General features: G+C 42.0%; 1 protein-coding gene across 1 annotated transcript in view; it reads left to right on the forward strand.

Annotated features, from left to right (window-relative positions):
- Window positions 1-25,689, forward strand: part of Col4a4 (collagen type IV alpha 4 chain) — a 112,939-nt gene that overhangs the window by 56,698 nt on the left and 30,552 nt on the right. The window contains exons 20-35 of the mRNA XM_055616421.1: window positions 1,341-1,496; window positions 4,654-4,743; window positions 8,271-8,434; window positions 11,107-11,179; window positions 12,124-12,230; window positions 12,744-12,927; window positions 14,247-14,315; window positions 16,441-16,548; window positions 17,205-17,423; window positions 18,160-18,321; window positions 19,852-20,022; window positions 20,584-20,727; window positions 22,235-22,342; window positions 23,199-23,380; window positions 24,230-24,293; window positions 25,394-25,468. Coding sequence (XP_055472396.1) covers window positions 1,341-1,496; window positions 4,654-4,743; window positions 8,271-8,434; window positions 11,107-11,179; window positions 12,124-12,230; window positions 12,744-12,927; window positions 14,247-14,315; window positions 16,441-16,548; window positions 17,205-17,423; window positions 18,160-18,321; window positions 19,852-20,022; window positions 20,584-20,727; window positions 22,235-22,342; window positions 23,199-23,380; window positions 24,230-24,293; window positions 25,394-25,468 — 2,076 coding nt within the window. The remainder of the gene's footprint in view (window positions 1-1,340; window positions 1,497-4,653; window positions 4,744-8,270; window positions 8,435-11,106; window positions 11,180-12,123; window positions 12,231-12,743; window positions 12,928-14,246; window positions 14,316-16,440; window positions 16,549-17,204; window positions 17,424-18,159; window positions 18,322-19,851; window positions 20,023-20,583; window positions 20,728-22,234; window positions 22,343-23,198; window positions 23,381-24,229; window positions 24,294-25,393; window positions 25,469-25,689) is intronic.

The raw sequence follows: 25,689 nt of genomic DNA on the forward strand, positions 1-25,689 counted from the left end.
TGGGCAAAGCAACAGGTAGTGTCCAGTCAATGTGGAGAAAGCTGCAAGGTCTTAGGAAGGGCGGGAAGACAGATGGCGCCCAACTCACAGAGGTATTTGCATTTGCTGTTAGTACAATAGTTTATATAGGACTCTTTGTTTCATTTAGTTGTTACCTACCTCGTCTAGCACAGGATAAGTGGGTTTCAGACTCAGACCCTTGCAATTGGATCAAGCCTTGCCACACAGTAGACGGTGAACGACCCACTGCAACGTTACAGTCGCCGCTCTTTACAAACTATGTCGTCTTGGACACTTACGGAGCCTCTCTGTTCCTCATTCTCCCCATTTATAAGAAGGCATCTTGTTGGTGTTGGAAGGTGTATCAGGTGGGCAGGCCTGAGGACCCAGCCTGCGTAGTAAAGAATCGGTGTGTGCGCTGTTATTCCGGCTACTGATGCTACGTGCACCTGCTATGCCGTAGCTGTACATAGGGGAGCGGTCACTGCCATCTCTCCTGCCTCAAGTCCATCATTATTATTATTATTATTATTATTATTATTATTATTATTATTATTATTATTATTATTAAACTGCATCCTGCTCTTCTTTTTCTTTAATACAGTTTATTCAAATTATTGTGGTGTGGCTCCTGCTTTTTACCTAGCAATTAGCCTTGTGAAAAAGCAGAACTTTTGTCCTATTTTTTTTTCTAATTTTTAATTTGGCAATACACTTTCTCCATGTAGCCCAGGCTAGACCCAACCTTATGATCCTTCTGTATCCATTTCCCCAAATCCCTTTCTCTCTCCCTCTCCCTGTCAAGCTTGGATGACTTCCTATCTGTGTCTGCGTAAAGTATAGCACTTGATGTTCTGCGCACAGCAAGGTCATTACCACAGCCTAGTGGGCTAACACGGCGGCCTTGCCTGCATCATCGTCGTTGGCTCGTGTGCATGTGTGCCTGCGTGTGAACGGAAGGAGTATTTTATTTAAGATCTCTCCTCTTAGCAACTTCAAGTAGACCGTGTGGCTTGTTAACTACCCCGCTGCATGCTACACACTGGATTTCCAGAGTGTCCTCAGCTCTCCTGAAACCCTGCCCCCTAGATCAACACCTCCATACTCTCCACTTCTTTCTTCCCCCCAAATGGCCATTCTGTTCTCCTTCAATGAGTTTAACTATGTCAGAGATCACAGGTAAGTGAGGTCACAGGGACCTCCTCTTTCCATGTCTGGCTTGATTTGCTAGGCAGGGTGTTCGGTTTCAGACCTTTTCCTCTAAATGTGCTGATTGTGATTTCTATCAAAACGTTTACTCTTGCGAACATGTGTAATTTCCACCTTAATTTTCCATGCAGGCATGGTGGGTCTCCCAGGGTTTCCTGGTCCTCCAGGACTTCCAGGGGAAGCTGGTAGTCCAGGAAGAGTCTTCTGTGCCCCAGGAGAACCAGGGAAGCCAGGACCGCCTGGCCTGCCTGGAACACCAGGACCAAAGGGGCCCCCTGGCCCAGATGGTAAAATGTTCCTCATTTATCTTTATTAACTCTTATGCTGCAATTCCTATATATAGGTTAATTCATAAAGTACAGTTTTATAAACACTTTAAAACTTGTGTAATATTTTATGGGTCAAGTTAGTCATATTATAATTCTTTTTTATAAATATGGAAAATGATATTGAACTATCAATTAAAATATGTGAAATTTATTAATTGTGAATTTAAGGATGAATGATAGGATTTTATAAATTGATAGATTTTTGCTTTGTCAGTATAGTTTTTATTTTTATTGGACTTACATGTGAGCTTGGTTTAAAAGTCAAACTGTTCCACAGAGCCTGTTATGCACAAAAGAGATGTGAGGCTATGTCTTCTCCTGTTCCTTCCTACCCAGAGACAACTATTTTCACACACATAGCTGGATCTTTTGATATTTGTTTCTACATTGTCATCCATCACACTTGTATTTCTGTTACTCAAGTTTTTGCTTTGTTCATTGGCATTTGACTCCTCCCTACAAAATTAACCATTGTTCATTTACTCTATATGTACACATTTTCCATTCTCACTGCCTGCTGGGAGTGATATTGTTATAATTTGGGTTATAGAAATATTCGGCGCTTCCATTTATTGGTTTTTAAGTTCTACCCACCAGCTCAGCCTATAATTATTCATTTTTAAAGATTTATTTAGTTTTTCTGTGCATTGGTATTTCACCCACATGTATGTCTGTGTGAGGATGCTGGATCCTCTAAAACTGGAGTTACAGACAGTTGTGAGCTGCCGTGTAGGTGCTGGGAATTAACCCAGGTCTTCTGGAAAACTAGCCAGTGCTCTTAACCACCAGCCCGATACATTTCTTACTTTTTACAGAAACATTTGGTAAATTGTCTTTTGTGAGTGTGTCCATTTGTGTTTGATTGACTTTCAATTTAGTTACTTGCAATTAACCTGAAACCTCCTAGAGTTTTTTTATCTGTCATCATTATGTACTCTAAGTCATTAAATAGCCTTACAATGTTACTTTTAAAATAAATGTTTCCTGGAGCTTTTTGACGTTTTCAAGTTAGTAAGGTTGCACTTTTGACACATTGCTGAGCTACTTGGAGCTTTTCGTTCACAGTTATTTTAAATTGTTTTCATCTAATACCATTTAAATACACTATTGTAGAAATGATGATAAAAATTACAAGTTCAGATGTGATTGATTTCCTTGGCCTCCTTCTCCCTTCCTTTTTGCCCACTCTGTCCTTCCTGTAGTAATTCCTCTTCGCTTTTGACATCTCATATATTCTGATGCCCTTCCCATGCCTTCCCCTAAAGCAGCAATTCTCAACTTTCCTAATGCTGCAACCCTCATGGGGTGGTGACACCCAACCATAAATTTATTTCATTGCTACTTCATAACTGTGATTTTGCTGCTGTTTTGAATAGTAATGTAAGTATCTGATATGTAGGATCTCTGATATGTGACCTCTGTGAAATGGTCATTTGACCCCAAAAAGAACTCCTGTCTTTAAACCTCTTTTCCCTTCTCATGAACCTCCTTCTAGTTTCTTTGCTCCTTTCCTCAGCTACCCCCACTTGAAAACACATGTTTAACCTTTAGAAGCTAGAATCCACATACAAGGAAGAACACGTCACATTTGTTTTTCTGAGCCTGTGTTACATCTGTATTATATTTTCTAGTTCTGTCAATTTCACTGCAAATTTCATAATTTAATTGTTTTTAAATATGGAACAAAATTCCATTGTTTATATAAACCACATATTTATGATCAATTTGTGTGTTGATGAACATCTAGGCTGATGAAAAGAGCAGTAATAAACATGAATTCACTGTTATTTCCTCCACATTTCTCTGGTGCTTTACCTTCCACTGGTCAGATTTCCTTCAATTGCTTCCTCTCACACTACACTTCCAGAGAAATATTAGAAATAAGAGAGTAAATCTGGGGACCACACTTATCTAACATACATTTGCTCTACCGGGTTGTCTGATGGATAGTTTAGCTGAGCATAAAATCCTGGGCTGGAAACCTTTCTTCTCAGGATTTCATTCTCTAGACTCCAGTGAGACGACTGAGGACTCTACTATTTTAATGTCTGGTCATATGTTTGAAATCTATTTACATTTTGGAGGCTTTTAAAAATAATTTCTTCAACCCCATCTTCTAGCTCTTACTGAATTTATAGAATGTTTTGTTGTTGTAATTACTAGTGTATTTTTGTTCCTGAGAGCTTAGTTGATGCTGTTGTTATTGTCCAGTGTTTCCTTTTGCAGCAATCTGTTTATTTATTAGTATGAAATAGTGCCCCTCTCCACTGTTTTAATTACATGTTTTTTTACAATGTTTTTCTTGAAACTTTGTTTTGTTTATGTTTTTGAAGGGTTGTTTTATTTTCAGCTACTATTTTTTTTTGAGAGGAGTCTTCCCATCTAAATATTTCATTATCAAATCATTGTTTTGAGTCTGTCTATCATTCTACTATATAAGCTCCAGAGGAGATTCTATTGTGAAGCCTGCTTTTTTATTTTTAATTTTTTTCCCTTGTCATTTTTCATTGATGCTTGGATGTTAACATCTTTAGGGCCTACTGGATTTTTTTTAACCTTCTGTTGTTCATGTTTTCCAGTCTTTTTATCCTAGTGGCATGTCTAGAGAATGTAAAAGTATCATTTGCAGTTTATCTGTCATCTTTAACCAGATGTCTTAAAATTTTTGCTTTTGCAAGCCATGCTTTGTTTTTTCTTCAGTATCTGGTAGTTGGTAAATGAAGGAGAAAAAACAATTATTGCCATATCCTGGCTCTGCGTTTTGTTGCTCATGATTTATTTTTCTTTGGTATTTATTGTTGTCATCTATTATCTCATTCTGGAGCCCATTATCCTAGGGCTGGCATTAAGGATGTCTATATCAATGGTGATGGTAGAAGAAACTTGTTATGAGAATAGCATAATCTAGATGTGTAGAGATAAAGGGAGAGGAGGAGGGAAGAAGGGATGGACAGAGGGAGAGGGAGAGAGTTGGGAAATTGGAAATCATGAATTGAAACAGGGGGCAGATATAGGAAACAGAGGGAAGAGACTGTGATTCCACCACACTGGTGCCCTCGAGGAGACTTTAACTAAATCATGTAATTCTGTCTGCCAACCCCTTGCCTCCAAACAGTGTTATATTGTAGTCCTGGGTGCCCTGGACCAATAGGAGAAAAGGGGAAAATGGGTCCCCCAGGAAGAAGAGGAGCCAAAGGAGAAAAAGGCAAGTACGCATGAAGGATAGAATTTATACATGGCAGAATTTATACATGTAGAGGACCAGGAGAAGGGTGTCTATGAGAAGGACAACCTATCATGCCATGCAAGCTTATTTCTCTCCTTTGTGGCTCTCCATGAGGACTGCATGCCAGTGTGCATTCCAGTGTGAACAAGTCACCAGTTCTGTCAGACAGAAGCTTCTTACACTTGGCCACTCATGACCCATTTTTACCTGAGAATTTTTGTGCCGCTTTAAGTGTATAGGTATATAAAACAGGTGTACAAATCAAACCTTTATCAATAATAAATGATTGGGAAATTTGTTCTAAAATACTTCTTTAATGGATATAAGTATTATTATTTAAATATGAAAGCAAGTTTGCATGCTAATATGATAAAGGTGTATATTTTGCATAAAGAATTAAATCTTGGCTGAATGTTTAATGCTGCAGGATATAGATCATCTTCAAGGTTTTCGAGAGTAAACTGATATTTTGATTTTATAATCAAAGCTGAGAACATTGTTTTGCATAAACACAAAGCCTAAAACTACAGAAGTGCATTTAAGTTCATTTTAGGAAACTCTGTCCTAACCCCCAAGCTAAAATTTATTCACAACTTTTTTTTTCTTTTTGATATTTTAAAATATGTATTTATTAAAATGTATTCACTTTGTATCTCCTCTGCAGCTCCCTCTCTCCTTTCCTCCCAGCCCCACCCAGTCTCCCTCTTCTGATATTCAAAATTCCTCTGTTGAGAATTCTCTGTTTAGGTTTTATTTCTCTGTTTTATTTTTATTTATTTATAATTTTTTTTAAAATTTTTTTTGAATTTTATTTTTTTCCTATCAGTTACATTTTATTAACTCTGTATCCCAGCCGTGTCCCGATCCCTCATTCCCTCCCAGTCCCTCCCTCCCTCCCTCATCTCCACCGTGCCCCTTGCCAAGTCCACTGATAGGGGGGGACCTCCTCCCCATTCAACTGATCCTGTTTTATCAGGTATCTTCAGGACTGGCTGCAAAGCTCTCCTCTGTGGCCTAACAGGACTGCTCCTCCCTTGGGGGGGTGGGGAGGCCAAAGAGCCAGTCATTGAGTTCCTGTTAGAAATAGTCCTTGTTCCCCTCACTATGGGAAACCAATTGGTTACTGAGCTACCACAGGCTACATCTGAGCAGAGGTTCTAGGTTACATTCATACATGGTCCTTGGTTGAATGTCAGTCTCAGAAAAGACCCTGTGCCCAGATATATTTGGTCCTTGTGGAGCTCCTATCCTTTCCTCATCAGACTAACTCCCCTTCTTTCTTATGATTCCCTGTACTCTGCCAAAGGTTTGGTCATGAGTCTTTGCTTTGAAAACACTGCTAGTTAGAGTTTTTCAAATGCGCTCAGTAGACTCCTGTCAATGTTCAATGCGCATCCTATCTGTCTTTCAAAACGAGGATTGATCATCTTACCCCATGTCCGCTCTCTTGATTATCTTCTTTAGGTGTATAGATTTCATTATGTTTATCATATCTTGTAGGTCTATATAAGCGAGTATATACCGTGTTTGTCTTTCTCCTTCTGGGATATTTCACTCAGGATGATCTTTTCTAGATCCCACCATTTGCCTGCAAATTTCATGATTTCCTCCTTTTTGATTGCTGAGTAGTATTCCATTGTGTAAAAATACCACAATTTCGGTACCCATTCCTCCGTTGATGGACATCTGGGTTGTTTCCAGGTTCTGGCTATTACAAATAAAGCTGCTACAAACATGGTTGAGCAAATATCCCTTTTGTATTCACAACTTTTTAAAATCAAGTCAGCAACGACCACAGCAATTTTAAAAATTAAGCAGTTTAAAATAATCCACTCCAAAGACATACCAATTTAATATTTAGACACCGAGGGATTGTGGAAGGACAAACAGTGAAAGGCTTTCTCTCCGTAACGAAACCACTGTGTCTGAATCAGAGGAGAAAGCTTTGTGCGACAACATTGCAAACAGCAGCACTGCAATTCCCAGCACAGAACAGAGTAAAAGCTGAGATGAGGGGTTTGGGCAGCATGCCTAGGTGTTGTGACATGGCGTGCATGGCGCAAAATGCATGTTGTGTGTCCAAAAAAAAACAATTGCCACAGTGAAGTCATGAGCTAGTACAAGGGTGAGAGCTGGCAGAAATATTTTGAACTCACTTGGAATTGTTTTTTGGCATTGCCTTTCACTGTTGCCATTTGTTTGTTTGTTTGTTTGTTTGTGACCTCTCATGCTTGGTTATTCAGCCCCATAGAGGGTTGATGCCCACAGTTTATAAAAGCAGGACTTAAGAGTGTAAAGGCCACGCATTTTTTTCTTCAGGGAGCAACTTTGCTCACATGGTCCTCATGTACAGATTAGGCATTGTTGATGTTTTCTCTCCGTGGATCTCATGTTTTCTGCACTCACTGAATGCCTGTGGCTCTGTCCTTCCTCTCTAGCTTGTCAGAGCCTTTTGGCCAACCGGGCCAGCCAGTGTGAGAGCAAAACCACAAACCAATTTGACTTTCTCAAGCTTTAATTTTTCAGACTGAATGTTCTGATCATGAGGGGATGTTTTGTAGGGAATTAGCAATTGTAATGTGCCATCCAATCAATAACCAATAATGAAGATGCATTTTGTTTCTTTGATTATTCAGGGTCATGCCATAATTAATTTATCTATATAGTTAGTGTAATTTGTTCATTTTTGTTTTCTCAGTAACAGATTTAAAAAAAAAAAAAACCCTTTCAATTATTCACCAAAACTGTATGTTAGCTTTAGGTGAATTTAAGGCACAAATGATTCCTTTTATTTAGAGAGTGTGTGCCCATCTCACACAGACCATGTGACAGATGACCCCACCCCCTGCCCGTCGCTTCATTTCAGCCCTCATGTAACATACTCTCACCCCACACAGACTACGCCATCTGCCCCTCTACCCTGCCCCAGGCTGCACTTCAGCCCTTGAGTCACTGGTCTTGTCCCACATAGACCACGCTAGAGACATCGTCCTGTCAGGAGCCGCACGCTAGCTGCATGGCACGTGGTCTCAGTGCTCTGTGATAGGAATTGTGTCCTGCAGATCTCTTTTTATTCTCTAGTCATACTCTTTATTTATGTTCTAATTGCAACTTCCCCTTCCTCTTCGCCTCCTAGTTCCTCCCTCTCTCCTGCCCTTTGCCTCAGAAAAGGGGAGGCCTTCGTTGGATATCAACCAGCCTTTGTATTTCAAGTTGCAGTAAGACTAGGCATATTTTCTTTTATTCAGGCTAAACAAGGCAGCCCAGTTAGGGGATGTTTTTTGTAGTAACATCCCCCTTTTATTTTTTATTTTTTTGTATACACACACATGTATTTGTAGTAAATATATATTATATATAAATATATATTTATTTATATATAATATATATTATGTATATATAAATAAATGTATATTATATATAAATTTATATATTATAAATATATATATATTTACTGGGGGTTTTGTCAGAAACTATGTCAAAGCTGACTTTCCACCTCTGTCTAGGAAATGAGGGACTCTGTATCTGTCCTTCTGGTCCCATGGGACCCCCTGGCCCTCCAGGCCTTCCTGGAAGACAAGGAAGTAAAGGAGACTTAGGGGTTCCTGGCTGGCGTGGAGAAAAGGGCGATCCAGGCCAGCCTGGTGCTGCAGGACCGCCAGGACCACCAGTAAGTAACTCCTACTGAGCACAATCTCTTCTGCTAAACAAGCTGGACAGAGAGGGAACTTAGTATGCCCCTGTGGAGCGTTAGATGTGATGTATTGTGTGTTTTTAACCTATAAACATGTTAATGACCAAATACTTTCTTATATCCATTCATCCATATGTTCACCATTCACTTATTTAGCTAACATTATTATTAAATATAAATATCTCCCAGGCATGATTCTAAGTTTCTAGGGACAGAAACAGGGACCAGAGTAATATGTGCAGTTCTGGAGTTTTGGAGAAGACCCAGACTTAATGGTAAAAGAATTAGTAAATATATAGTATTGTTATATGAGGACAAAAGGCCACGGTCAGGTCATATGGTGTGACTTGAGTGGAGGAAGTGAGTTAGGGGAAGGAGGTCCTGGGTTTCATCCCCATCACACCTACACACACACACACACACACACACACACACACGCACGCACACACACACACAGTGACTAGCAGAGTGCAGATCATGGCTTTGCAGTTGGGTCAGGTTTGAATGTTTGTCCTGAGAAACATGGAACAGCCTGGGGAGTCCTAAGAAGAGGAGGCAATACTCCAATATTCATTTTAGATGGATCATCAGTTGCTCTGCGGAGAACACAGGTAAGGGAGGACGCATGGAGAATAAGTGGAAGGAAGCAGATTGGAAGGGCGGGCTGTGTGATAAGAGGAAGTCAGCTTCTAGATATCGTTTGACAGCAGAGCCCAAAGACTGGCTATTAGGTCAAATACACAATAATGCAGTACTAAATGGAAGTAGAGGTGGCAGTACTGTCCTTTGTCTGAGCATCTGGAGGCACTTCCCTTGAACTAGAATGAAAATACCGGAAAGACAGACATTTGGTGGGAAATGAGGTAGAACTGTTTGAGACATTTTAGGATTGGGTAATGAGTAGACAGATTGAAATGCCAAGTGTTTGGGTTGATAGCAAATTCAAGGATTGAGAAGCGTGGTCAAGGCTGGATGTCTGGAAAGTGGCTTTATTGGAGGCTATGTGATGTTTGGTCCTAAGAAAGGGATGAGTGTGGAGACAGAATCATACACAGAATAGAATCACTCTGGTCCAAAGAATCCTCCAACTGGATGAAGGAAGCCATAGCTGTGGTAATCTAGACAAACGAGCACACCATAGTCAAAGACAGCACACCATAGTCAAAGACCAGCGAGAAGCAGCTAAGCATGAACCTAACTGTCACAATATGGCGCCCACATGCTGAAGCCAGCCTCCCATCTGTCTGATCTTTACAAATAACATCACTGCTCACAGGAGTCCTCCCCTGGAGTCTGAGACAGCCCACTGTTCCTCTATGCTGAGGTGACCCAGGACTAAATTCTGAAGTTTCCAAGTCGTTCTCCATTTCTCCTAGAAGAATCTAATGAAGATGAAAATTCTGATCTTAAGTGAAAGTGGTGACCCAGATCTTCAGTCCAACCCTTCCCACATGTGCGCAGTACACCTGCAAAGCCGTCTCAGCAGGAAACTTAGAGGGAAAGGCTCAGTGTTATCGTTAATGCATGGATAGTGAACAACCATGCCGAAATTATTCTGTACTTTGCATGTTATAGATCGTTCTGTAAAATTTAATTTTTATCATGGTCAGGGTTTTTCTTTCTTTCTTTTTTTTTTTTTTTGTATGTTGCTACTTAATTTTTTTAGTGACTCTGAAGTATTATCGTGTCTTTATGCTTAGTTGCTTCCCGGGGCTAACATTTTTGCATTGTGTACTACTAGTTTGCTCAGGGCTATTCTGGGTAAGGTTCGGCTGTTCTAGGACTCATTGGGTTGACTCTGTTTCTGATGTATTCTCTCTATGTTATATTCACCACATTGTTCTTAGAGATGGGGGCCAGGATAAGGGCATGGGGGGAAATTCTTACTCCCCCTTCTCTTTCTTACCAATTTCCTGGCCACTTTCCCCACCTTCAACTGTGTGGAAGGTCTTACCTTACTCACTTTGCTCTCATTTTTACAGATTAAAGGCTAAAATAATTTAAAATATTTTTGATGATACATAGTTATTTAGGATACATTTTATTTAAGACTCACCATGAGGTCTTGTATCCACAAGGAATTGTCATGTGTTGTTGCCCCAGATTTTTTTTTTTAAAAGATTTATTTAAAAAATTTCTTACGGGCATCTATGAATATCTGCATGTATGTATGTGTGTCACGTACATGTGTGTATGAGCATCATGTGCATGCCTGGTGCATATGGAGGCTAGAGGAGGCAGCCAGCCCACTAGAACTGGAGTTACAGTGTCTTCAGAGTCACCATGTCGGTGCTGTTCACCAATGAGTTTCCTCTGCAAAGGCAGCAAGTGCTCTTAAACACTGAGCTGTCTCTCCAGCCCCAACTCCATGACATCTTAACCGTCGCGAACTGCTAAGATAAAAGAGGCACTGATAAATTTCTGCCAACCCAGATACAGAATTACGTAGATCTTAGCACCAAGAATGTTGAGTTTTGTACAATAGAGCCACTCTGATGCGCAGAAAAGAGGTAAAACAAAGATTTCCAAGACAGAACCTTTTAAACAGAAATTTAGAAGAGAAGGTGCTAGAAAGACAAGAAAAAGAATGACTTCTGCCCTATAAGAATTAATCTAAAGCACTGCTTTTAATTTTTTTTTTAACCAAGGGAAAACCTGGTGCCTTGGGGCCCCCTGGCCACAAAGGGGCAAAGGGTGATATGGTCATATCAAGAATGAAAGGTGAGTGTGACTGATTACTTAGCTCCCTGACACTTTATGAATGATCTGTGCACAGCCACTTGCATTGATTTCCCCTGTGACTGCAGATCAATTGTATATAATTTAAGATTATTGAGATTGCCTTAAGAGTATTTTCTGCCCATCATAGAATGGTGTGGCTACTGAGCACCGAATTTTCTGCCTCTTGTTTGAAATCATAAACATTCCTCTAGTGACATATTCAAATCTTCATTGTGGTGAGCTGAGTTTGAAGCAAAATCTCTTTTGACTTGTCTTCTGCATTGTAATGTATTCCAGTCGTCAATGGCATTTAAATTACAAGTAACAGATGCTTATTTTAAAGTAATTTATAGACCTACTAGACAGAACGTGAAAATGTAGGTGTAGGGTTCACACTTGAACAAACAGATCTAAGGCCTTGCATGGCATCAGGACATTCTCTTTGTATCCCTCATCTCTCACTGGTCTATGTCCATTTGGTCCTATGTCTGACTTTCTCTAGGCTACATTGCTCCAGGAATAGCATGCATGAGGCAGCTTCAAGTCCTTGAAATTAGAGAGGAAGAACTTCAGAAAGGATTGTGTAGTTTAGGACAATAATCTAACCGCCAACTCCCTCATCCACCAAGACCAGGACTAGACTGTTACGTGCACTGTCACTGAGACACGAAGTGTCCGTGACTGATCCCTCCATAAGTCTCCTCGTTGCTAAAATGGGAAGAGGAGAATTTCCCAAGTAAAGAGAGCCAGTAGTTTTCGCAACTGCTATTCTTCCCTTTGTTTTTGTAATGGTTTGGGTGACACTGGGCAACTGAGTCACTCAGGAAACTCGACCAACCCTCACAGAATAAACAGTTATTATTCTTATCCTGAGCCCTTTCTTCGCTTCTATTCCACTCCCCCATGTATGAGACCTTACAAGTCTTTTGCTTCATTTTTCTCAGGGCAAAAAGGAGAAAGAGGACTTGATGGGCCACCAGGATTTCCAGGACCACATGGGCAAGATGGTCAGGAAGGACGTCCTGGAGAAAGAGGGGATCCTGGGCCTCGAGTATGTGGAGTTCTGCTATAGAATCTGATTTTCTGAAATGTTCATACAAGCCAGGCAAGCAAGTATAGGCCATACTCTCACACAGTAGGGATCAAAATGTGTTGCATTTGTACCCACAGATATAGAAGGTAATGGAGCCTATCTGGGTACCTTCTAGTAAGGATGTAAGAAGCTCATTTGAGATTTTCATTTGTATGAGGATCTACCACTTGACTTACTTTTTTTATGTGTCACACTAATGTTAGTGGTTTCTACATACAAGTTTCTCTTCTGTATGTAAGGTATAATACAATTCACTTTCTGTTTGTGAGGCATAGACTATACATCTATATCATACATATGCATGTAAATACGCAAAGTATAAAATCTTAGAAAAAAATTAAATTAATTCTTGCAAGCCACACTTGTTGTAGAGTTACTGTCTTTTAAAACCTGGGATTTTAAACGTGTAGACTGCTTTGAATTCACGGGCTTTGAAAGATCAATAATAGACTTGTAACCTAACGTTCCCAGGGAGACCATAAAGATGCAGTCCCAGGTGAGAGAGGACTTCCCGGACTGCCAGGCCCTCCAGGAAGAGCAGGACCCGCTGGGCCTCCAGGCTTGGGATTTCCAGGCCCACCAGGACAGAGAGGCCGACCAGGAGAGCCGGGGAGCCCAGGCATGAGGGGCTTTGATGGCATGAAGGGGCAGAGAGGTAATTTCAGATATTATTCGGATGAGAGAACATTAAGTGAAATCATGAAAACTAGAGGGCGTTTCTGCTGGGCACAGTCATCGCCTCTGTGGCAGGCTGGCTAAATGAATTTCGTCCAGGTGCTGTGGAATGCTTGTAGCTTGTTCCGCAACTAAAAGCACTGTAGCACAGCCAATATTTAGAATGAGTGTGAAATGCTACTCTCTTTGCTACTTTGTCCTACCAACACTGCCTTTTATTCATTTCTCACTATCAACTCATAATGTCTAACTGTATTTAAATCATTCATATTATTCAAAGTATAACATTTTACAGTCTTCTGCGATTATGTGACATATTTTAATAAAAGATACACTAGTATTTTATTTAACAGAATATTGCCCATGAAAACGCACTTGTAAGCATTTTAGGGAGAGAAAAAAATGATATTTTAAGCATATTTGACCTATATGAACTTCAAAAAATAAAATTACTTTCTCAGTCATGACTGACAGAAAGAGGTTTATTTAATAATTTTTTTTCTTTTGTAACATGCATTACATCTTGAGCTATAGCAGTAATTTTGAAGTTTGGGGATAAAATACACTCTTTGTTTTGACAACACATAAAGACAAGTACCTTTTTATTTGATAAGAAGCAATTTTGTGGTATGAGACTCAGAAAAAATGTAATATCTTTTTTTTATCTTCCACATTTTAGCTTGAAAGTTCATGGAGTAATAAACTATGAGGTAGTGTTATTAAGGTGAAACTTTTGACTTTAGTAAGACATGAGAACTCAGGGGCACAGGCTTTGAGTAACTTCACCAATTAAACTGGCCATGACAGTACCTTCATTGCTGAGTCTCTGGAAAACCAGGAGACAATAGATCCTAAGAACCTGTCCCACAGAGATCTCTAAATGGCAGCTGTCATTGATATCTAACACAGTCTCTTCATTTGTGTAGCTCCCTGGAGTCAAAGAGCAAGGGCAGCTGAACTCAGTGCCAAGTTTATGAACTCAGAGCTTCCCCATGATCTATCAACATTTTCTATCCATCCCACCAGAACCTGTGTGTCTATAGCTATCATTTATATTAATAATTTACATTTTTCCAGGTTATTAGAACCGGTACATCTTATACTCAATATCTTTTCTCATAACTGCTTGTAAGTGCTCTGACAGCTGAGACTCGGGTTTAAGGATGGATCCAGAAAGTTCTCTAATGAGGCTTGGAGACTTCTCTTCCTTTGAATTCAAATGTACCATATGAAAGTTGCTGCAGAGACATGGACTCGATGCTCAGTGAGCTAAATGTCACTTTTTTTTTTCCTCTCCAGGTGACACCATTCCTCATAATGTAACCTACCCGGGGAGACCAGGTCTGCCAGGCTTTGATGGGCCTCCAGGTATCACTGGGACATCGTTCTGGCCTTACACACTTTCCAGAGCAAAAGAACCAAAAAGACAGATAAACCCTCACGGCCAGGGTACTTCTGAAATTAGTGTAAGGTCTTGAGGGACAGGAAACTAGGAAACGCATTTACAGTCCTTAGCTCCTGGGCCTCACCCTCTCTGGTTTGAGCCCTTTCCATGGGCCTTTTCAGACTCTGTGTGCCTCGGTTTGACCAGTTAACATGTCTGCCCTTGAGAATTCTAAAGCTATGTTCTTTTTCCCTTCTTGTGGACTGAGAGTGGAAAATACCACCTGCCTGTGGACAAGAGGGACAAGTCCTGACTATAAAGAGCCTGAAAAATGCCCCTGTATCAACATCTCTGAATACATGTTTATGTATCAATTCCATTTGAGTCAATCCCCTGTGCTTAGCTGAAGTAAACCCCCCAAATCCGTGTTTATGCCTTTAAAGTTTATTTAAACTAACCCAGTACTCGCATGGTTAATAAGTACGGCTTTTCTTGTCCAACACAAAGATAGAAAAGGGCTGGGCAGATGGCTCAGCCAGTAAAATTTTGGCTCTGCAAGCCTAAGGAGAACCTGAGTTGAGATGGCCAGCACCTGTGCAAAGAGCTGAACGCTGCAACGAATGCGCGCAATCTCAGCACCTGGGGAGGTGGATACAAAGACAGAAAGCCAGCCCAGCTGAATCCGGAAGCCAAGATTCAGCTAGAAAACCTGAAGGAAAGGATGGGGGAGCTAGTGGGAGGGGAGTGTGAAGGATCTGGGAGGAGTTGGGAGAGGGTACAATGAGCAGCGTATATTACATGAAAAAAATTTCAACTTAAAAAAAAAAGAAGAAAATGGAGAGTGATAGAGGAAGACACCTGACATTGCCTCTGGCTTCTGTATTCATGGTTTAAAACACACACCCACACACGCATGACAAAGTAACTATGGGTCCAGCCATACCCAACTTGACTGCTGTCTTCCGGACCATTCGTTTCTGTCAGTGTTTCCAAGTAGTTTCAGCGTCTCAGTGAGGTGCAAACACACGCTTGCTCTGTTTCCTGTGAGTCTGAAGAACGATGGGGACTCAGCTGCTGTAAGACAGTGTGTGTTGGTACAACCCTGGTCGCGGGTGAGGTTCAGATCAGCAACCCTTGTTCTATTGCAGAGCCAATGTGTGCCCTTCTCATGGGACTGCGGGAATGTAAGTGGGCAGGGCCGGCCTCTCAGGATCACCTCACACCTCAGATGGCAGACGTGTGTGTCATTGGCCCAAGCAGTTTCAAATCTCTTTTATAATTATATTTACACATAGATGCATACATGTATATATGCATATACCCATATATATATATATATATACACACACACATATATCGTAATAAAAAATAAAATCCCATTGGCTCAAGCCTGTCGTGTGGCCAAGCTCCAGCTCAAAGGACAGGGTGATATATTCCATTCACCGCTGCAGCTGTGAGAGGGGGAGACAAAATTCTACATCGGAACAGTGATGAACTGCTGGTTGCCTCACTGAGCATTCATTTCCACTATACCGTCACTTTCCTGGGGATGAATGAAAAACTTCGACTGTTCGCTGGCAGTGTTAGTTTGCGGGAAGTGAATTCTCACACTACATAAGCAGTTGTACTTCCTCCGACGTTCACACTTCAGAGGTTGTGTGAGCTGAGCTAACTGTTAAGAGGAAATCATAGATTTAAGGTAAAATCGCCATCCTTTTAGCAAGTAGTCTGCCTACGCTCTGTATAATACAGGGCTCCTTCAATGCTCTCTCAGCAGGGTGAGCTCTCGCCATCACCTTGTTCTCCTAAGGAACAGGCTAGGCCTGTGGGTTTGTGTAGCAGACCTGCCATGGAAGGCACTACAATTTAGGTGAATGGTGGTGTGTGTGTGGGAAGCTTCCAGAAAGAATTCTTCACGGTACCGAGGATGAGAAAAGTCACTCTGAAACATTTACCTGGAACAGTGACTGAAGAGTGCTTCTGTAAACCACAATGGAAGACATTTTTACTTCCATAAGATTGACCTACTCCAAAAGACATTTAACACAGACATTTTAAAGTCCCTTCTTCTGTGCGATTGAATCTTTGGTTTATGTGTTCTTATTTTAGGTCTGAAGGGATTTCCAGGTCCCCCGGGTGCTCCTGGAATGAGATGTCCAGATGGGCAGAAAGGCCAGCGGGGCAAACCAGGGATGTCTGGAGTTCCAGGTCCACCTGGTAGGCGACAAGTTGTAGCTGGAGAACCCTGTGCAGCCGGGGGTCCTTCCAGGGGGATGCCTTAGCAGCTGGTTGTCACGAGTTCATTGCCTGGTTGGAACCACTCAGCCCTCAGCAGTGTCTGCCAGATGAAGAAAGTGGTCGGGGATGGGGGTGGGGGGCGGGCACAGCGGAACTCACCTGTCATCCCAGCACTCCAGATGTGGAGGCAGCAGAATCACCTTGATCTCTAGACTGTCCAGGGATATCTAACACAGGCTAGGACAGCTTATCTCAAAAACGCAAACAAATAAATGTAAAAGAAAAAAATTTTTAAAGAAGATGACAGGATGGTTCACTGAGTAAAATTTGCTTGCCACCAAACCTAATGAGCTGAGTTTCCTCCCTGTGACCCCCACAAGCTGTCCTCTAAGCTCCATGTGTATACCTGCCTGCCTCTGCAAGTAAATAAATGTGTGGAGGTAAAAGTAGCAACAACCGAAAGCAACTGGCGTCGCTAAGAGGGTGGCAACATTACCTATCAAGTCTCTAAAGCTGTAGAAACGTTACCTATTAAGCACTTCTTAAGAGGGCCTATAGTTTTCAATCAAAGTGTTATCCTTATATTATCAGACCTATATTTATACATAGAACCTTTTGTTATTGTTGCCCAATAGGTTTTCGAGGGGACATGGGAGATCCGGGCATCAAAGGTGAAAAGGGGACCTCCCCTATTGGACCCCCAGGACTACCTGGATCTCCTGGAATGACTGGCCAGAGAGGAATCCCAGGAGACCCTGCTTTTGGAGACCCAGGACCCCCTGGAGATAGGGGTCTTCCAGGAGCACCAGGCATAAAAGGGCAAAAAGGTTACCCAGGATGCCCAGGACCTGAAGGTATGAGATCTTTGCTCTCTCTTTGTTAGAGGATGCCTGCTCAGTTTTGGACCAATCCAAAAACAGTGTTTACCCTGTTGTGCTTTGGGCAGTGGGTACATGCACATTTCATGTTCGAAAACAGGAGCTGATCACATCGATGAACCTGAACCTCTGTGCTACCTGTGCGCTTAACTGCTGGTTTGCAAACGCAGGGCCACACTGGCTCAGTACACTCAGTTTTATCCGGGCGATGTGTTTGCTCCAAAAGCCACCAACAGCAAGGGCTGGCCAACCTGTCACTGTCAGAGCCAGACTGAGGCAGAGTGTGAGAACTCTAGCCACTCAGGGGCTTAGCAGGCTCCATGGTAGTTCAATAGAAATTTGAAAGGATAAACTGATAGCCCTCCCACCAAATACACATCCATGTGCCACACAATGGGTGCCTCTTACATACCTAGGTGGAAATCTGCTGCAGACGCAGAGAGTGGTAGAATTAGGGAAGACTGTGGCCCCTTGTTTGCCTAGGTAACTTCTTTGTCATCTGTAAGCTTATCAAGCAGCCCACTTAGCAAGGCATGGGTTTTCCCTTGGATCTGTATCTAAGATGAAAGTCTATCCTGAAGGTTAGCTCATGAAGCCCAGAGTCAGAACCAAATTGTTCATTTCTGGAATTGACGTGCATGAGTGATATCACAGGCCATCTATCTCTACAGTGTTGACTCATGAATGTCCCAAATGCATCTTATCATTTCAGGACCGCCTGGCATCCCCGGATCTCCAGGTCTCAAAGGTCCCAAAGGCAGAGAGGGAAATCCTGGGTTTCCGGGAATCCCAGGCGACCCTGGCCATTCCTGTGAAAGAGGTGCTCCAGGGATCCCAGGACAACCAGGACTTCCTGGAGCTCCAGGTAGTCCAGGTAAGTGCCAGCGGGTGCCGAAACAGGAAGTATCTGAGCTTCCCCTACTTATAGTCAGGAAGCTCGCCTCCTGTTTGTGCACGGATGTCGGCAGAAGCATGAGTACCAAGTCCAAGCCAAAGACCCTTATTATTCATGAGTTCCATATTGCTCTGCATTATTTTTCCACATTCTGTTGGTGAAACATGTATGGAGCGGCCCAGAGATTGCGAGCGTGGTGGGTTGCGTTGTATATGAACTTGGGAACCGCACGTCTAGCAGCCTTTGCGTCATAGCAGCCTTCAAGCAGGCCTGCTTCACATCCTGGGGAAGGTGAAGCAGGATCTGTCAAAGCCACTCACTGCAAGTACAGCCTTGGGGGACGCTCAGGTGGAGGGCGGCACACCCATGGAGACGACAATGAGTCAGAGGCTTGTATCTCCCCACACAGGAGCTCAGGGACTCCTTAAGTCCACTGCACTGACTATAACCAAATGCCTTTGATTGAGTAATTTATAAGTGACAAAAAATGATTAGTAGAGGCTAGAAAGTCAAAAAATCAAGACACCAGGGGTTTTGAAATCTGGCAAGAACCTCTCCCACATAGGAAACCCCTGCTAGTCTTCTCACACAAGCTACCACAGGCCTCTTTTACATGTTCACACTGAACCATCTTCAAAACTCTTTTCCTCTACATGCTCTCACAGTGGTGGTTAAGATTCAGCATAACAGTTTTGGGGAGACACATTTCCCATAGCAAGATCGATCTCCAGTATGCTCTCATTTCATCACCGGGGCTCTTTATTCTGCAACGTATCTGTTTCTGCTCTTATCCAAATGCAAGATGCTCAGACAAGTTGGGCATCTGAAAAACCAGACAAGTTGGGGACAGAGTTTGCTATTACAGCCTCATGGCAAACACCAGTTATTCTGGCCAGTGCTGCTCTCACTTACACAAATCTTTTATTATACTTGACAGCATGACTGAAGTTTACCGGAACAAAGGGTCAGAAAGTGCTGGGAAACTTTTTTCTTCTCCTCCTCTTCTTCCTGCCCCTCTTTCTTTCTTTCTTTCCTTCTTTCTTTCTTTCTTTCTTTCTTTCTTTCTTTCTTTCTTTCTTTCTTTCTTTCTTTCTTTCTTTCTTTCCTTTCCTTCCTTCCTTCCTTCCTTCCTTCTTTCTTTCTTTTCTTTCTTTCTTTCCTTCTTCTTCCTCTTTATCTTCCTCCTCCTCTCCTCTTTCAAGAGCACATATAAGTACGTTTTTTGTTTTTCAGCCGTCTCTATATTAAAATAGCAAACTGTGTAATCTTTACTCATTCCTACCAGGGGTAAATATTCAGATGATCTTCCCCCACTCTATAGCGTCCGGAGAAATATATTCTTAGGCAAATGAAAAGTTGCTCGTGATACTTCAGCTGATAAAAATCGTCTTGTTCTTGTTTAAAGTGCCATCGGTGCATAGTTTAAGCTCTCTGGAATGTGATTTTCCTGTGAACGTTTGAAGAAAGTTTTAAGATTTCCTGCCTCATGGTGGTTGTGCTTTGTCTAAGGGCCCCCAGGTTGGAAAGGTCATCCAGGAGATAGGGGGCCTCCCGGACCAGCTGGAATGAAAGGCCTTCCTGGCCTCCCAGGCCTACCGGGAGCAGATGGTCTTCGAGGGCCTCCTGGGATTCCAGGCCCCGCTGGGGAAGATGGCCCACTTGGTCGTCCAGGCCTAAAGGGTGAGTTGTGCTCTCCCAGTAATTCTTCCGGTTTTACAGACTCAAAATGAAAGGTCAAACAAAACTGGTTAGGCATGGCTCACACTACCAGAATATATTAATTAGCTCGCCTTTGCGCTCTGCTTTCGGACGTATTGTTTCTTCTCTGTATTATCCTTTCTAGCAGCAGAACGTTCTGATGTGGGTTAACTGACAAAAGACCTTGGGTTCACAGGGCAAGGATACCTCAGCTCACAGGACGAGGCAGCACCGATGATATCATTAGGTCAGGACTAATACATTTTCCTTTTGATGGGCCTTCTGCTCGCGTCACTTCTCTCGATGCTGTTAAAACATGATGGGCTCCGGACCCCCAAAACATCAGCGCTTAGGTCTGTTGGATGGGAAGTAGGAGCGGATGAGAGAACATGGCTATTTAAGACCACAGTCATCTTCAAAATAATGACTTACTTTCAGCATGAAGTGTTGGCAGGAATTTGTATCACTGAATGACCAGGAGTGTGAAAGAACCATGCTTTCCTTAAGGTGCTTCCCTAAAACTTAATGCCCTCATTTTATCAGGACACCCAGGACTGCCTGGCTTCCCTGGTTTTCCAGGAGAGAGAGGAAAGTCGGGCCCAGATGGACAACCTGGAAGAAAGGGACAAATCGGAGAGAAAGGCTGGCCTGGCTTGCGGGGAGACTTGGGCGAGAGAGGTGCCAAAGGCAAGTGGTTTTGACAACACAGGGGTGCTGCATGACTTTGTTCCCAATATTTGGTCAAATGCCATTAATGTGCCTCTGGACTTCTTTAGTTTTGTGATATGGTAGGAATTCATTTTCCCTGCCTTTGCATCTTACTACACGAAACTAAGGTAAATGAATCGCTCTATTGTTGGAGAAACCAACAAGTGCTCCTTAATGCATTGTTTTATAGATCTGGGGCTTCCGAGACCTTGCGTGCCTCGAGGTAGACACCTGTAAAGAATGTTTCAGGCTTTGGGGCCATATGGCCTCAGTTACAATAACACACTTTGGCCTTGGCATGTGAAAACTCCCAGCCACAACACATAGACAACACAGAAACATGATACAATTAGAAGTTGGAACAGAATTTTGGTTGTGGATGACAAAGATTTGATTTTTATATAATTCTCACAAGTAATTAATTTTCATACAATATTATTTGGGGTTTTATGCTTTCAGCCCTGCCCCCTTAACCATTTACAGCATAGATGTTTCCTTTTGCCTCTCAGTAGTAGCATTCCTCATAATGAAGGAGCATTTTTAAACCCTTAAAGCTCTCTGGGAAAATGCCCTCTAATTTCATTCAAATGACTGTTTTCAGTTGTTTGACTCTATAGTTGTTTTGGTTTGCTTGTTCTATTAGCTTATAAACTATTTACAGAGAATTAAGAAATTAAAAATTATAGGGACCAAAAATTTCTTTGCTACATAAGATAATTGATGTTTGCAGATAATTCACATTATACTAGTAAGCCCTTATTCCACTGAGAATTAAAAGCTGTATCAATGCTAGCTAGCGTTGCAGTTGTAAACTAGCTCTCTCAAAATGTTCTCTGAGGAAAACCCTACCATTGACAGTGCTTGCCGATTCCAATCGTGCAAATATGCCCACAGCACCGTAAACACCCCCACTCCTGCAGGTGTCAGACAACTAATGCTATCGCAGTCGAGTCTCAGAATTCTCTGTTAGCAATCAGCTCCCGTCGCCTTGGTCTGCTGAGCCTGTCTCGGCACACTGCTCTGTGTGGGCAGTGTTTACAAAGAAGCTGGAATATGGGATACAGGCCCTAGTTTTTGGAAGTCCGCATGCAGAGAACAAGGCTGCAATGTATGCTTGTTCTCTTAATGTAAAGAGCAGAGAGATGACAGTAAGGGAGAAAGGTACGGAACACCAGCCGTGAGCAATGGATTATTCGGACTCTGCAGGATAAGCAAACAGTCCTGTGGATTAGAATGCTCTGAATGTCCTAACCCACGGAGGATCCTGGGCAGATTTACTGAGTACACCAACGGCCCCTTGTTCCAGGGGTGGATAAGTGGTGACAGGAATCGGTTTTCAGTTCCTGATACTGATCGTGAGGGAGCCAGCAATACAGCACAGGGGAGGGAAGTGGGGTTCACTAACAAAGCGAAACACTATAGAACAGGAGTCACATGGGTAGTATGTGTGCATTTGTGTTTTTTCTCATATAAGTAACATTTACAGGAGACAGAGGACCTCCTGGTGATCCGGGAGAAATAGCCATCATTTCCAAGAAGGGGGAACCTGGGAATGCTGGGCCTCCAGGAGATGGTGGGTTCCCAGGAAGGAGAGGTAAGTGCTTGAGGTTTTTTAATCTTATCAGATAAGCTGGCGTCTATATAGATCATTCTGCAAGCCAACATACTGGGCAACTTTCCCTCCAACAAGGAGTTAGGAAAGGTAATTTCTTAAACATAATTACGCCCTGCTAAGCTTTCCGGTAACCTTTTGGCTTTTCAATACTAAACGTAGTTGGAGTTCATATGTATTTATACATTGAGTATTCTAAATGAGTTGCAGCACAAGGTATAAGTAAATCACTTGTCCCAAGCGTAAACCCCTCTGTTTGGGGAAGCTGGTATTATTCTCTGAGGCTGCCCTGGTTGTTTTGACCAGCCCTTCTCAAACATCAGTGTGTATGTAAAACATCCTGGGTTCCTGTCTAAATTGAGATCCTCACTCTACAGAACCGGGGTTCCCAAGGACCCTGTTTTTCTAACAAGCATCCCAATGACAGGCTGCTAGTCCTCAGAAACATGGCAGAGCAACGATTGTTGGCAACTGAGTTCGTATTCTCCTCAACTTTAAGGTTAAACTGCATGGGTTCTATCCTGGATTTCTCTTTAGTTAGCCATTAGGAAAAAAAAAATATTTAACTTCCCTGGACTGAATTATTCCTCATTTGTAAGGTGTGTGTGCTGGAGCCAAGGACCGTGTTTGTTCCTTCCTTCCACCAGTGGCTGCAAGTCTATTCCTGGACAGCTTCTTTAAAGTGAGGCTGCCAAAGACAGGAACCACAGAGATGTGGCTTTGAACAGAAGCCAGCGTCCCCAATTTTGTTATCTTCATCTTTTACAAATAGAACTGAGTCATTCAATACAATCTTCACTTTCAGCCAAGGGTTTTGTAACACTAATGACCTTAACAGGTGATAAAGGAAGCCCAGGGATGCAAGGGGCAAGAGGAGATCCTGGAAGAGATGGACCACCTGGACTACACAGAGGGCAGCCTGGGATGAACGGGCCTCCTGGGCCTCCTGGTGCTCCTGGCCCTCCGGGATTACCTGGACTAAGAGGAGTCATTGGTTTTCCGGGATTTCCAGGTGACCAGGTAAGGAGCTGCTTCTACCAGGGAAAAGAAAGACACTCTTTCTGCTCTCAGGATCCCACAAAGAGTCAGAACTTGCCAGTATATGCTCTTGTCACTTACTGGCTTTTTGAAACTAAGCAGTAGTATGAAGGAAGAACAGAGCGTTCTAGAAGGTTAGGGTGTAACTAAATTTCCTGACTACTGTTCAGACTGGCTGCCCTGCGGTGGATGAGCAAGTCATGTGATTCACACATTCCAGCCCAGGTTTAAATAACTCATCGAGCCTTGCCTCATGACTGATGCCTTATTGGTTGTGGTGGTGGGGAATCCTGAACACTGCCAAAGTTCTGGTTTCTAAGCCTTTCCATCTGTTTGAAGATTTATTTCATATATTTTCCGTTAACTACACTTGGCCTTTATAATCATGAGTAACATTCCCTATGAGAAACCAGAAAATATAATGTAGTAACTTGTATCACACTTCTGGAAGATGTAAAGCATAGTTGGCTTTCCATCTTTTGGAATAAAATGGATCCTTAAAAATTATGACACAGCAGAACTTTCAATATTTTATTTTATATAAATTGTTTTGTTCAAAGCATAAATTCAAATTGTGTGACACAGTTACTCTTCAGTAATTGTGAATAAAGATTTCTTTGCTTCTTGCTGGGATGGATAGCTTTGATTCTGGAGGAGTTTTGCCTGCTCGTAAAACATAGATACCATTAGTATTATGCTTACAAGACACTAACAATTTCCTTCACCGTTGCCAATTACAAACACTAAGTCAGCTATAGAAAACTGTAATGTCTTTGTGCCATTGCATGGAAAATCCAACTAGGGTCTTATTATTGTTCCACTAACTGTCAGGGTGATCCAGGTTCTCCAGGCCCCCCTGGATTCTCGGGAGATGATGGAGCAAGAGGACCTAAAGGTATGCTTTGGAAATGTTCCCACCTAGCAAACTCAGAGTTCTGTGAGTTATAACACCGCAAGTTATAAACATTGCATTTTTAAAGGATAAAATGCATCACAAACTAGAACTCAGAAGCAACTCTTAGACTCTTCTTGACAGTGAGACACTGAAGCTTCAAAGGGTTCTCGTCTCCACGCAGGTCCAAGGGTACCAGACAGGTACAGCAAACCTACAGGTGCATCATGACTTCCTCGCCATGGAAGTCTCAGAGGCTGCCCATGTAGTGACCACAGCTTCTCAAATTGTAGCTGGTACAACTGACCACACCTGGGTTCACTTGGACTCAGAAACGCTATTTTCCATAAGAACCAGCACTCATCTAAGGATGTCCTATGTGCAGCTATTGAGATTCTACTTACGAGAATCACAGAACATAAATATCCCACCAGATGTTCATTGTTTACTTAAGAATTCTCAAGCCAGATGTAACTTATAATTCAATTATTTTTATCCCTAATCAAAGATAAGAAGCTGTTTTTTTTTTTTTAACTTTTTGGGATACATTGTGTCAACCACAACTGCCCATCTATAACCCCACAAAACTCTATTTGTAGAATAGCTGCAGGCTGGCCCAATAGGCCTGAGCCTATCTTGTGCCCAAAACCTTGTTGCCTTGAAAACACAACTGAAATTGTGCTCTTCACAAGTCATGATATGTGAGAAAGAGAACTTTTATTTACCTGTTGGAGAGACAAACATGCAAATAAACTAAAGTCATGATATACTAAATATTTTCATACAACATTCAAAAGTTTAACTATCTTGGTAACCTCCACAGGCACCTAATAGTCACACGGTACACACACACACACACACACACACACAAACACACATAGGTAACACACTCATGCACAAAGAATAAATCTTTTTTAAAAATCATAAATCACATCTTTCATCTATAATTCCATTGTTCATTGTTCATTGTGAACAAAAATTTTTTAAATGTCTCCTGGAAAACATGAAGCTAGATTATGGAAGACAAATACCATGGACGTTACTTGTATGAGACCAAATGATATTTTTCTTAACTAATGCTCTCGCTATTATAACACTAACAGGAAACAAAGGCGACCCTGCCAGTCGGTATGGTCCACCTGGTCCGAAGGGTGAGCCAGGTAGCCCTGGATTCCAAGGTATGTCCCCACATTTTTTTTAGTATAATAAATAAGACTTAGTTTGAAACACAAAGTAATTACTTTTACACTCACTGGGAATGATTCTATCATATTTTCTTTACCATTTGCCCATTAAGGTATGTCTCAACATGATTCTGTGTGGCATTGTTGTAGCATCCTTCTTGGAAAACGATACCAGGGCTGGGCACTGGGAACTCTCAATGTATTGCTACAATGGA

Source organism: Psammomys obesus, unplaced genomic scaffold (assembly GCF_907164565.1).
Source record: "Psammomys obesus unplaced genomic scaffold, mPsaObe1.curated_primary_1811, whole genome shotgun sequence".
NCBI lineage: Eukaryota > Metazoa > Chordata > Mammalia > Rodentia > Muridae > Psammomys > Psammomys obesus.